The 14,037-nt window shown below is 47.8% G+C and overlaps 1 protein-coding gene across 1 annotated transcript in view; it reads left to right on the top strand.

Annotated features, from left to right (window-relative positions):
- Positions 1-14,037, top strand: part of LOC144495535 (cadherin-2-like) — a 225,137-nt gene that overhangs the window by 191,633 nt on the left and 19,467 nt on the right. Inside the window, exons 11-14 of the mRNA XM_078215605.1 lie at positions 5,843-6,076; positions 11,384-11,617; positions 12,591-12,730; positions 12,853-13,017. Coding sequence (XP_078071731.1) covers positions 5,843-6,076; positions 11,384-11,617; positions 12,591-12,730; positions 12,853-13,017 — 773 coding nt within the window. The remainder of the gene's footprint in view (positions 1-5,842; positions 6,077-11,383; positions 11,618-12,590; positions 12,731-12,852; positions 13,018-14,037) is intronic.

Here is a 14,037-nt window from a genome sequence, read left to right as displayed (position 1 = left end):
AAAAGACCCTTCCACTACCACCCTCTGTCTTCTGTGACCAAGCCAGTTCGCCACCCATCTAGCCACCTCCCCCTTTATCCCATGAGATCCAACCTTTTTCACCAGCATACCATGAGGGACTTTGTCAAACACATTACTAAAGTCCATATAGAGGACATCCACAGCCCTTCCCTCATCAACCATTCTAGTCACTTCTTCAAAAAACTCCACCAGGTCTCCTCTCATCCTACGTCTCTCCAAGGAGAAAAGACCGAGCTCCCTCAGCCTATCCTCATAAGACATGCCACTCAATCCAGGCAACATCCTTGTAAATCTCCTCTGCACCCTTTCAATCATTTCCACATCCTTCCTGTAATGAGGCGACCAGAATTGAGCACAGTACTCCAAGTGGGGTCTGACGAGGGTCTTATATAGCGGCATCATTATCCCCGGACTCCTAAACGCAATCCCTCGATTGATAAAGGCCAGCACACCACACACCTTCTTAACCACCTCCTCCACCTGCGGGGCCGATTTTAGAGTCCTATGGACCCGGACCCCAAGGTCCTTCTGATCCTCTACAGTACTAATAGTCTTTCCCTTTATATTGTACTCCTCCTTCCCATTTGACCTGCCAAAATGGACCACTATCTGGGTTGAAGTCCATCTGCCACTTCTCCGCCCAGTCTTGCATCCTATCTATGTCCCTCTGTAACTTCTGACATCCCTCCAGACTATCCACAACCCCACCAACCTTCGTGTTGTCGGCAAACTTACCAACCTATCCCTCCACTTCCTCATCCAGGTCATTTATGAAAATGACAAACAGCAAGGGTCCCAGAACAGATCCCTGGGGCACACCACTGGTGACCAACCTCCATTTAGAAAAAGACCCATCTATACACACCCTCTGCCTCCTTTGGGCTAGCCAGTTCTGGATCCACAGGGCAGCAACACCTTGGATCCCATGCCCCCTCACTTTTTCTAGAAGCCTTGCATGGGGGACCTTATCGAACGCCTTGCTAAAATCCATATAAACCACATCTACCGCTTTCCCTTCGTCAATGTGTTTAGTCACATTTTCGAAGAACTCCACCAGGCTCGTAAGGCACGATCTGCCTTTGACAAAACCATGCTGAGTATTCTTGAGCATACTAAACCCCTCTAAATGCTCATAAATCCTGTCCCTCAGGATCTTCTCCATCAGCTTACCAACCACTGAGGTTAGACTCACCGGTCGGTAATTTCCTGGGCTATACCTATTCCCCTTCTTGAAAATAGGAACCGCGTCCGCAATCCTCCAATTCTCCGGCACCTCTCCTGTCTCCATCGACGACGCAAAGATCATCGCCAGAGGCTCTGCAATCTCTTCCCTCGCCTCCCACAGTAACCTGGGGTACATCCCATCCGGACCCGGCGACTTATCTATCTTGATGCCATTCAAAGATTCCAGCACAACCTCTTTGTTAAATTCCACATACTCAATCCTTTCAGTCCACCGCATGCCTGCAGTACATCCACCCAGGTCCTTCTCCTCTGTGAAAACCGAGGCAAAATACTCATTAAGCACCTCTGCCATTTCTACTGGTTCCGTACAGACTTTCCCGCCTTCACCTTTTATAGGCCCTATTCCTTCACGTCTCATCCTTTTACTTTTCACAATTCTAGAACGCCTTGGGGTTCTCCTGAATCCTACCTGCCAAGGCCTTCTCGTGACCCCTTCTGGCTCTCCTAATTTTCTTCTTTAGTCCCTTCCTACAAGCCGTATACTCATCTAGATCCCTATCTTCGCAAAGCTCTCTGAACCTTTTGTACGCTTTCCTTTTCTTCGCAACTGTGAAGTTCAGCTGGTCACCATCACTCTAACTGTTGCGGGTGTAGATATTTTTTTCTATATCCCTGGTTCTACCCCCCACCCCTACCGTTCCCAGTGAAGTCAGGGATTAATGGCCAATTGCCCAGAGGAACCTTTATTGTTAACTGGCTCAAGATGTGCCCGTGAGGATAGAGATGCATGGGAGCAGGAGTAGGTCACTCGGCCCCTCCAGCCTGCTCCGCCATTCAATAGGACCATGGCTGATCTGAGTGTAACCTCAACCCCACACTCCCGCCTACCCCTGATAACCTTTTAGCCCTTTATTAACCAAGAACCTATTTAGCTTTGCCTTGAAGAATATTCAAAGACTCTGCTTCCTCTGCCTTTTGAGGAAGAGAATTCGAGAGACTCGCCACTCTCTGAGAGAAAACATTTTTCCTCATCTCCGTCTTAAATGGATGACTCCTTATTTTTAAACAGTGACCCCTTGTTCTAGATTCTCTCATTTCCACCCTGTCAATACCCCTCAGGATCAAGTCATAGAGGTTTACAGCATGGAAACAGGCCCTTCAGCCAACTTGTCCATGCTGCCCTTTTTTTAAACTCCTCATCTAACCCCAATTGCTTGCATTTGGCCCATATCCCTCTATACCCACCTTACCCATATAACTGTCTAAATGCTTTTTAAAAGACAAAATTGTACCCGCCTCTACTACTACCTCTGGCAGCTTGTTCCAGACACTCACCACCCTCTGTGAGAAAAAATTGCCCCTCTGGACACTTTTGTATCTCTCCCCTCTCACCTTAAACCTATGCCCTCTAGTTTTCGAGTCCCCTACCTTTGGGAAAAGCTATTGACTATCTAGCTGATCTGTGCCCCTCATTATTTTATAGGCCTCTATAAGATCACCCCTAAGCCTCCTACACTCCAGGGGAAAAAGTCCCAGTCTATCCAGCTTCTCCTTAAACTCAAACCATCAAGTCTCGGTAGCATCCGAGTAAATCTTTTCTGCACTCTTTCTAGTTTAATATCCTTTCTATAATCGGGTGACCAGAACTGTACACAGTATTCCAAGTGTGGCCTTACCAATGTCTTGAACAACTTCAACAAAACATCCCAACTCCTGTGTTCAGTGTTCTGACCAATGAAACCAAGCATGCTAAATGTCTTTTTCACCACTCTATCCACCTGTGACTCCACTTTCAAGGAGCTATAATCTTTGTTCTATAACTCTCCCCAACGCCCTGCCACTAACTAAGTAGGTCCAGCCACAATTCGATCTACCAAAATGCATCACCTCATGTTTATCTAAATTAAACTCCATCTGCCATTCATCAGCCCTCTGGCCCAATTGATCAAGATCTTGGATATCCTTCTTCACTGTCCACTATGCCACCAATCTTGGTGCCATCTGCAAACTTACTAACCATGCCTCCTAAATTCCCATCCAAATCATTAATATAAATGACAAATAACTGTGGATCCAGCATCTTAAAGGATTTGATCAAATCACCTCTTACTCTTCTGAACTCCAGTGGATACAAACCTCACCTCTCGAACCTTTCCTCAGGAGACCATTCCTGGTTTGAGTCTCGTCCACATCCCACCAAATGATGACTGGTTACCTCCTACAATCCACCCTACATCACCTTCCTTATTCAGCAGTGTGTACCATCTACAAGATGCAGAGCAGCAACTCACCAAGGCTCCTTCGACAGCACCTTCCAAACCCATGACCTCTACCATCTAGAAGGACAAGGGCAGCAGACGCATGGGAACACCACCACCTGGAGGTTCCCCTCCAAGTCACTCACATCCTGACTTGGAATTAAATTACAGTTCCTTCACTGTCGGTTGGTCAAAATAATAGAATCCCTCCAGTACAGGAGGAGGCCATTCAGCCCATTGATCTTGTACCGACAATAATCCCACCCTATCCCCGTAACTCCATATATTTACCCTACTAATCCCCCCCGAAACTAGGATTTAACATGGCCAATCAACCTAACCCACACATTTTTAGACTGTGGGAGGAAACTGGAGCACCCAGAGGAAACCCACGCAGACACGTGGAGAATGGGCAAACTCCACACAGACAGTGACAGGGCGGCACGGTAGCACAGTGGTTAGCACTGCTGCTTCACAGCTCCAGGGACCTGGGTTCGATTCCCGGCTTGGGTCACTGTCTGTGTGGAGTTTGCACATTCTCCTCGTGTCTGCGTGGGTTTCCTCCGGGTGCTCCGGTTTCCTCCCACAGTCCAAAGATGTGTGGGTTAGGTTGATTGGCCATGCTAAAAATTGCCCTTCGTGTCCTGAGATGTGTAGGTTAGAGGGATTAGTGGGTAAATATGTAGGGATATGGGGGTAGGGCCTGGGTGGGATTGTGGTTGGTGCAGACTCGATGGGCCGAATGGCCTCTTTCTGTACTGTAGGGTTTCTATGATTTCTATGACCCAAGGCTGGAATTGTCCCTGGCGCTGTGAGGCAGCAATGCTAACCACTGTGCCACCATGCTGCCCTTAGAACCCGCTCCCTAATGGCACTGTGGCTGTACCTACACTTAACAGCACTGTGGTGAGCTGCTTAGGTGAAAGTAAGTCTTATTTAGGATAATTTTTAAAATTTTGGATTGGTGTTGCACCCTTGAAGGTGATACACTTGACTTTCTCTGAGTGAGACTTAAACCTCTCCTCAACCTTCGTGATTTTATCTGATTTTTTTCGAGAAAAAAGCTAACCCAAAAGGGTGAGGTTGACTGGGTGAAGGAGTTACTGAAAGGTTTAACTATGCTCTACGTTTCTTTCCAGATTGGTACCGCTGCGATTGGAGACAGTGTGAGTGGGAATGGGAACTTAGGCTGTGTGGTGCTGTGGGTTTCTTATCATTGGTGCTTTGCACAATCTCATTTGAAAGATGTATTCAAGGACGAAACATTGGAAATGATATGGTGATTTCATGCCCGCAATTCATTTTGATGGGAGTGTAATCACATAAAGTGTAAGCAACATTAACACTCCTCAGGACAAAGACGGATGGTTAACTTGTCTGTGGAGTATTATTCCTCAGATATCCGACCATCTGGTGTGAGTGCTGCTTTTGTGGTTTGCGTTTAGCGATTTGCTTTAACACTTGCTGAGTTATTTAAACGTGTCGTCACAGACAGGAAGATGCTGCTTGGTGTGTGTGTGTGTGTTTGAAGAGCTTACGGGAAGGACCATTTTGTCTTTAACTCCAAGGTGATAGCCAAGTGGTATTGTCGCTGGACTATTAATCCAGAAACCCAGCTAATGTTCCGGGGACCTGGGTTCGAATCCCACCACGGCAGATGGTGGAATTTGAATTCAATAAATAAATACTGGAATTAAGAATCTACTTGTTGACCATGAAACGATTGTCGTAAAAACCCTTCTGGTTCACTAATGTCCTTTGGGGGGCGGCACGGTGGCACAGTGGTCAGCACCGCTGTCTCGCAGCGCCAGGGATCCAGGTTCGATTCCCGGCTTGGGTCACTGTCTGTGTGCAGTTTGCACGTTCTCCCCGTGTCTGCGTGGGTTTCCTCCGGGTGCTCCAGTTTCCTCCCACAAGTCTGAAAGACGTGCTGGTTAGGTGCATTGGCCATGCTAAATTCTCCCTCAGTGTACCCGAACAGGTGCCCAGAGTGTGGCGATTCGGGGACTTTCACAGTAACTTCGTTGCAGTGTTAATGTAAACCTACTTGTGACTAATAAATAAATAAACTTTTTAACTTTAAATCTGCCGTCCTTACCTGGTCTGGCCTACATGTGACTCCAGAGCCACAGCAATGTGGTTGATTCTCGACTGCCTTCTGAAATGGCCTAGTGAACCATTCAGTTGTATCAATCCAAGGGCAACTAGGGATGGGCAACAAATGCTGGCCAGCCGGTGACGCCCATCTCCCATGAATGAGTAAAATAAAATGGAAGCTTGGTATTCCTCTGGTGAAATGGGCCAATATCGTGAGTGTAACGTTTGCAAAAAGTGGGTGAAGAATTGGGAATTCTAACAACCCTCTCTGCCCCATCCAGGTATCCCCCCTGCAAGCGGAACAGGAACTCTTCAAATCCTTCTGCTCGACATCAATGACAACGCCCCGATGGTCTTCCCACAAGAGGTCTCCATCTGCGAGAAGCCAGATCCCAACGCCATTAACATCAGCGCCACGGACACCGACATCGACCCAAACACTGGGCCCTTTGTCTTTGAACTCCCTGAGAGCCCAGCAGATGTGAGAAAGAACTGGAGTATAACCCGGCTGAGCGGTGAGGCGAACCAAACGCTCGGGGACTCGGCTCTCGTGTAACAAGTGCATTTGTTTTTGTCATAGAGGTTTACAGCATGGAAACAGGACCTTTGGCCCTACTTGTCCATGCCGCCCCTTTTTATAACCACTAAACTAGTCCCAATTGCCCACCTTTTGGCCCATGTCCCTCTATACCCATCGTACCCATGTAACTGTATAAACGCTTTTTAGAAACATAGAAAAACTACTGCACAAAACAGGCCCTTCAGCCCCACAAGTTGTGCCGAACATATCCCTACCTTTTAGGCCTACCTATAACCCTCCATCCTATTAAGTCCCATGTACTCATCCAGGAGTCTCTTAAAAGACCCTATTGAGTTTGCCTCCACCACCACTGATGGCAGCCGATTCCACTCACCCACCACCCTCTGTGTGAAAAACTTCCCCCTAACATTTCCCCTGTACCTACCCCCCCAGCACCTTAAACCTGTGTCCTCTTGTAGCAGCCATTTCCACCCTGGGAAAAAGCCTCTGAGTCCACCCGATCTATGCCTCTCAACATCTTATATACCTCTATTAGGTCGCCTCTCATCCTACATCTCTCCAAGGAGAAAAGACCGAGCTCCCTCAGCCTATCCTCATAAGGCATGCCACTCAATTCAGGCAACATTCTTGTAAATCTCCTCTGCACCCTTTCAACCTTTTCCACATCCTTCCTGTAATGAGGCGACCAGAACTGAGCACAGTACTCCAAGTGGGGTCTGACGAGGGTCTTATAAAGCTGCATCATTATCCCCAGACTCCTAAACTCAATCCCTCGATTGATAAAGGCCAGCACACCATACGCCTTCTTAACCACCTCCTCCACCTGCGGGGCCGATTTTAGAAGACAAAATTGTACCCACCTCTACTACTGCCTCTGGCAGCTTGTTCTCGACACTCACCACCCTCTGTGAAAAAATTGCCCCTCTGGACCCTTTTGTATCTCTCCCCTCTCACCTTAAACCTATGCCCTCTAGTTTTAGACTTCCCTACCTTTGGGAAAAGATATTGACTATCTAACTGATCTGTGCCCCTCATTATTTTATAGACCTCTATAAGATCACCCCTAAGCCTCCTACGCCCCAGAGAAAAAAATCCCAGTCTATCCAGCCTCTCCTTATAACTCAAACCATCAAGTCCCGGTACCATTCTGGTCAATCTTTCCTGCATTCTTTCTAGTTTAATAATATCCTTTCTATAATAGGGTGACCAGAACTGTACACAGTATTCCAAGTGTGGCCTGACCAATGTCTTGTACAATTTCAATAAGATGTCCCAACTCCTGTATTCAATGTTCTGACCAATGAAACCAAGCATGCCGAATGCCGCCTTCATCACCCTGTCCACCTGTGAATCCACTTTCAAGGAGCTATGAACCTGTACTCCTGGATCCGTTTGTTCTGTAACTCTCCCCAACACCTTACCATTAATTGAGTAGGTCCTGCCCCGATTCGATCTAGGTCTATCCCAGAATACTGAGAGAAGCAAGGGAAGAAATTGCTGAGGCCTTGGCCAAAATCTTTATATCCTCTTTAGCCATGAGCGAGGTACCAGAGGATTGGAGAGTGGCTAACATTGTTCCTCTGTTTAAGAATGACAGAAGAGACAATCCAGGAAATTACATCACTGTACTCACATCTGGAAGAGAATAGGCTTGTTAGCGAAAGGCAGCATGGTTTTGTGGAGAGGAGGTCGTGTCTCACAAACTTGATTGAGTTCTTTGAGGAAGTGGCAAGAAAAATTGCCCAGGGCAGGGCAGTGGATGCTGTGTACATGGACTTTAGTAAAGCCTTTTATAAGGTTCCTCATGGCAGGCTGATACAGAAGGTGAAGTCATATGGGATCCGAGGTGAGCTGGCAAGTTGGATACAAAACTGGCTTGGGTATAGAAAGCAGAGAGTAGCAGGGGAAGGGTACTTTTCTAACTGGAAGTCTGTGACAAGCGGTGTTCCACAAGGATCAGTGCTGGGGCCTCTGTTTGTAATATATATAAATGATTTGGAGGAAAATGTAGGTAGTCTAATTTAATAAATTTGCAGTTCATACAAAAATTGGGGGAGTAGCGGATAGTGAGGAGGATTGTCAGAGGATACAGCAGGATATAAATCGGCTGGAGACCTGGGCCAAAAGATGGCAGATGTGAGGTGATGCGATTTGGAAGGTCTACTGTAGAAGGAAAGTATACAGTGAATAATGGAGCCCTTAGAAATATTAACATACAGAGGGATCTAGGTGTGCAGAACCACAGTTCCCTGAAGGTGGCAACTCAGGTGGATAAGGTGGTCAAGAAGGTTTATGGCATGCTGGCCTTCATCGGTCGGGGCGTTGACGATAGGAATTGGAAAATCATGTTGCAGCTTTGTAAGACTTTGGTTAGGCCGCATTTGGAGTATTGTGTATAATTCTGGTCGCCACACAACCGGAAGGATGTTGATGCATTGGAAAGGGTGCAGAAGAGATTTACCAGGATGTTGCCTGGTTTGGAGAATATGGACTGTGAAGGAAGGTTGAACAAACTTGGATTGTTTTCATTGGACTGTCGGAGAATGAGGGGGGACCTGATAGAGGTTTCCAAGATTATGACAGGCTTGGATAGAGTGGATAGTCAGAGTCTTTATCTGCGGGTCAAAGGGTCAGTTACTCGGGCATAGGTTGAGAGTGAGGGGGGGGGGGGGGGGAGTTTAAAAGAGATGTAAGGGGCAGGTTTTTCACACAGTGGGTGGTGAATGTCTGGAACGCGCTGCTGGAGGAGGTGGTGGAAGCAGATTCTATAACAACGTTCAAGAGGCAGCTGGATAGATACATGAAGAGGCAGGGGATAGAGGGATATGGACCACATTGGGGCAAGAAAATATTAGATTAGAGAGGCAACTGTGTGGGCACAGACTTGGTGGGCCGAAGGGCCTGTTCCTGTGCTGTACTGTTCTTTGTTCTTAATAGTACTGGAATTGTACACAGTGCACTGGCTGATATTTATCCCTCAAATAATATCGTTACAGCAGACTATCTGGTTACTGGTTTTGGCAGCTTGCTGTGTGTGTTAGCTGCCATCTTTCTACACTAGTTGCTATTTAGTTACTTAGTCGTAAGTTCGATTCTGCCTTGGGTGACTGTGTGGAGTTTGCACGTTCTGCGTGGGCTTCCTCCGGGTGCTCCAGTTTCCTCCCACAGTGCAAAGATGTGCAGGTTAAGTGGATTAGCCATGGTAAACTACTCCTTAGTGTCCCAAGAGGGGCAGCATGGTGGCATAGTGGTTAGCACTGCTGTCTCACAGTGCCAGGGACCCGGGTTCGATTCGAGCCTCTGGTCACTGTGTGGGTGGAGTTTGCACATTCTCCCCATGTCTGCGTGGGTTTCGTCTGGGTGCTCTGGTTTCCTCCCACAGTCCAAAGATGTGTGGGTTAGGTTGATTGCCCATGCTAAATTGCCCCCTCATTATCAGGGGGATTAGAAGGGTAAATATGTGGTGTTGCAGGGAAAGGGCCTGGATGGGATTGTTGTCAGTGGAGGATTGGCGGAATGGCTTCCTTCTGCACTGTAGGGATTCTATGAAATGAAAGTTCTTTGTAATCCAACCAGGGAGGGGGGCATACTAGACTTGGTATTGGGGAATGAGCCAGGCCAGGTGATCGATGTTTCAGTGGGGGACCATAATTCCAAAAGATTTCAGGTGGTCATGGATAAGGATAAGACTGGCCCTCGGGTGAGGGTGCTTAATTGGGCGAGGGCCAATTACAGCCAAGTTAGACGGGAACTGGGGAATGTGGATTGGGAGCGGCTATTTGAGGGCAAATCCACACCTGCCACGTGGGAGACTTCTAAAGGCCGGTTGATTGAAGTTCAGGACAGGCAGGTCTCCGCAAAAATGAAGGATAGAAATGGCAGGATTCAGGAACCATGGGTGTCAAGGGAATTTGTAAGCTTAGTCAAAAGGAACATATGACAGGTCTAGGCATCTAAAAACTGACGAAGCCCTTGAAGAATATAGTGAAAGTAGGAAGGAACTTAAACGTGGAATTAAGAGGGCTAAAACGGGCCATGAAATGTCTTCAGCAAACGGGGTCGATGAGAATCCCAAGGCTTTGGAAGAGTGTTTTTCAGAATGGAGATCTGTAGCTAGTGGTGTTCCGCAGGGATCAGTGCTGGGACCTCTGTTGTTTGTAGTATATATAAATGATCTGGAGGAAAATGTGGGAGGTCTGATTAGTAAGTTTGCAGATGACACAAAGATTGGTGGAGTTGCTGATAGTGCCAAGAATTGTCAGAGGATACAACAGGATATGGATAGATTGGAGACTTGGGCACAGAAATGCCAGATGGAGTTTATTTAAGAATTATAGAGTAAACAGCAGAACCCTTCGGAACATTAACATACAGAGGGATCTGGGTGTGCAGGTCCACAGTTCCCCAAAAGTGGCAACACAGGTGATTAAGAAGGCATATGGCATACATGCCTTCATCAGCCGGGGCATTGAGTACAGGAGTTGGGAAATCATGTTGCAGCTATATAAAACCTTGGTTAGGCCGCATTTGAAGCATCGCGTGTAGTTCTGGTCACCACACTACTACAAGAACGTGGAAGCTTTGGAGAGACTGCAAAAAAAGTTCACCAGGATGTTGCCTGGTATCGAGGGTGTTGACTATGAGGAGAGGTTGTATAAACTAGGATTGTTTCACTGGAAAGACAGAGGTTGAGGTGAGACCTGATAGAGGTCTACAAAATTAGAGAGGCACAGACAGGGTGAATAGTCAGAGGCTTTTTCTCAGCGTGAGGGGCACAGGTTCAAGGTGAGAGGGGGAATGTTTAAGGAAGATGTGCGGGGGGATCATCGAATTCAATATCCTGATTCTCTCTCCCCCCCCCCCCCCCCCCCCCCGCTCCCTTCCTCCCATATCCCTTGATCCCTTTAGCTCCAAGGGCTATATCTAATTTCTTCCTGAAATCCCTGCTGTACCTGCGCGCTTATTTCAGCGACTGATGCACGAGGACTCCAAGGTCTCGTTGAGTATCCACCTCTCTCAATTTACACCCATTCAAGTAATAAATCTGTCTTCCTATTATTGTTACCAAAGTGGATAACCTCACATTTATCCACATTATACTGCATCTGCCATGCAAATGCCCAAACACCCAGCCTGTCCAAATCCCGCTGAAGCATCTCTGCATCCTCCTCTTTCTTTCCCCGCCCCTCCCATGCACCAAGTGTACGTGACGCTGTAGAGTTTTGTGAAAAGATTGCTGTATGTTTTTTGGGTGTCTCGTAACTCGCTGCGTTTGATTCAGGCGATGATGCCCAGTTGAGTCTGAAGATTGGAATCCTCGATGACGGCATCTATGAACTTCCGATCATGATTATGGATTCGGGAAATCCTCCCATGTCCGCCACCTCCATCCTGCTTGTCAAGGTCTGTCCGTGCGATGAAAATGGCGACTGCACTTCCGTCCAAGCGATAGTGGCAGCTGGCCTGGGAACGGGGGCGATTATTGCAATCCTCCTGTGTATCATCATCTTGCTCAGTAAGTAGCCAGGAAACCTTCTCATTAAATTTTCACTGGGTTTGCAACTCTCTGGGCGGAATTTTACTGGCACGTCCGCCCGAGGTTCCTATGAACCCGCCCGAGGCCAACGGAGAATGCCATTCTCCGAGCCTCACCCGCCCCCTGGAATTGGGATGGGCGTGTCGGTAAAATTCTGGCCTTTTAACTCCATCTCTCTCAGTGATGTTTCCAACCACGCTACCGGCAGTTAAATAAGGCCTGATTTGCCACCTGCTGGTCTGTCACTGTGGAGGATCCTGGTGCAGCAGTGTGGGTGGGGCTGTGATGCTGCCATTAATGATTCAGTAATGTGGAATTGTAGACAGTGGGTCACTCGGCCACCTTGAGTCTATCTTGAGTCCCCACTAGAAACCGAGGGAGCTTGACTTTCCCCAGAGAGTGATAGCAAGGTGTTTGAGGAGAATCGTGATGAGCACTGCTGCCTCACAGCGCCAGGGACCCGGGTTCGATTCCCGGCTTGGGTCACTGTCTGTGTGGAGTCTGCACGTTCTCCCCGTGTCTGCGTGGGTTTCCTCCGGTTTCCCCCCAGCACAAAAGACGTGCTGGTTAGGTACATTGGCCGTGCTAAATTCTCCCTCTGTATCCGAACAGGCGCTGGCGACTAGGTTTAAGTTTATTTATTAGTGTCACAGATAGGCTTACATTACCGAGGTATTTACCAGGAGCAATCACCAAACCAAGTTTTGACACTGAGCCAAGCAAAGAACTATTGGTTTATGTTTAAGTTAATTTTAGTGTCGCAAGTAGGCTTACATTGACGATTTTCACAGCAACTTCATTGCAGTGTTAATGTAAGCCTACTTGTGACACTAATAAATTAACTTTAACAGTGGCTGCACTTCAGAAGTATTTCATTAGCTGTAAGTTGCTGTGGGGTGCCCTGAGGTTGTGGAAGGTGCTATATCAATGCAAGTTCTTTCTCTCCCTCTAGTTTTAGTCTTGTTGTTTGTCATATGGATGAAGAGGCGTGACAAGGAACGGCAGGCAAAGCAATTGCTCATTGACCCCGAAGATGACGTGAGGGACAACATTCTGAAGTATGATGAGGAGGGAGGAGGCGAGGAAGATCAGGTGAGATCCGGGGAAGGGGTTTGCAGAGAGGTGGGTGGGCGGGAGCGGATGCACTGAAAGCACGACTGAAGGAAGTGCATTCTGAGGCGGTCTTTGGTAACGCGTTGCGTCCGCACCCACAGGACTACGACCTGAGCCAGCTTCAACAGCCCGACGCCATGGAGCCCGACTCCATCAAGCCAATGGGAATCCGGCGAGTCGATGAGCGGCCAATCCATGCCGAGCCCCAGTACCCAGTCCGCTCAGCCGCTCCACACCCTGGAGACATCGGAGACTTCATCAGCGAGGTAAGAAACCGGGAAAAGGGCGGGGGATTGACACGAGGTGAATTGTTAGGATTGCATTTGCTGGAGTTCAGAAGAATGAGGAGGGATCTTATAGAAGCCAAAACAATTCCAACAGGGCTAGACCGGGTAGATACAGGAAGGATGTTCCTGATTTTGATTTGATTTATTATTGTCACATGTATTAGCATACAGTGAAAAGTATTGTTTCTTGTGCACTATACAGACAAAGCATACCGTTCATAGAGAAGGAAAGGAGAGAGTGCAGAATGTAGTGTTACAGTCATATCTAGGGTGATGGTGGGGGAATCCAGAACCAGGGGTCACAGTCTGAGGATTCGGGGTAGACCGTTTTGGGACAGAGGTGAGGAGAATTTCTTCACCCAGAGGGTGGTGAATGTGTGGAATTCACTACCACAGAAAGCAGTTGAGCCCAAAACATCAGTTTTCAAGAAAGGGTTCAATATTAGCACTTGGGGCAAAGAGGATTAAAGGATATGGGGGTGAAGGCAGGATCAGGCTATTGAGTTGGATGACCTGCCGTGATCATAAATGGCAGAGCAGGCTCAAAGGGCCGAATGGGAGGTGAAGGCCATTTGCTATTTTTCTGTGTTCCTTCAGGGGGCTAGCACAGACACGATGGGCCGAAGAGCCACCTCCCCTCTGCTGGTAACCTTGCTATGAATCTAGTGCTTCCCTGATTGCAATTGCTCCACCATTGGGTGTTTGGGTCTTTAGCCAAGGCCCCAAGCTCTGGAATTCCCTCCTTAAAACTGAGCTTCTGATCACCTGACCTAAGAACATAAGAACATAAGAAATAGGAGCAGGAGTAGGCCATCTAGCCCCTCGAGCCTGCCCCGCCATTCAATAAGATCATGGCTGATCTGACGTGGATCAGTACCACTTACCTGCCTGATCCCCATAACCCTTAATTCCCTTACCGATCAGGAATCCATCCATCCGCGCTTTAAACATATTCAGCGAGGTAGCCTCCACCACCTCAGTGGGCAGAGAATTCCAGAG

The sequence above is a fragment of the Mustelus asterias genome, chromosome 7 (assembly GCF_964213995.1).
Source record: "Mustelus asterias chromosome 7, sMusAst1.hap1.1, whole genome shotgun sequence".
NCBI classification, from domain to species: domain Eukaryota; kingdom Metazoa; phylum Chordata; class Chondrichthyes; order Carcharhiniformes; family Triakidae; genus Mustelus; species Mustelus asterias.
Note: the sequence above shows the minus strand (reverse complement) of the source record. Positions and strands in the feature narration are given on the sequence as shown.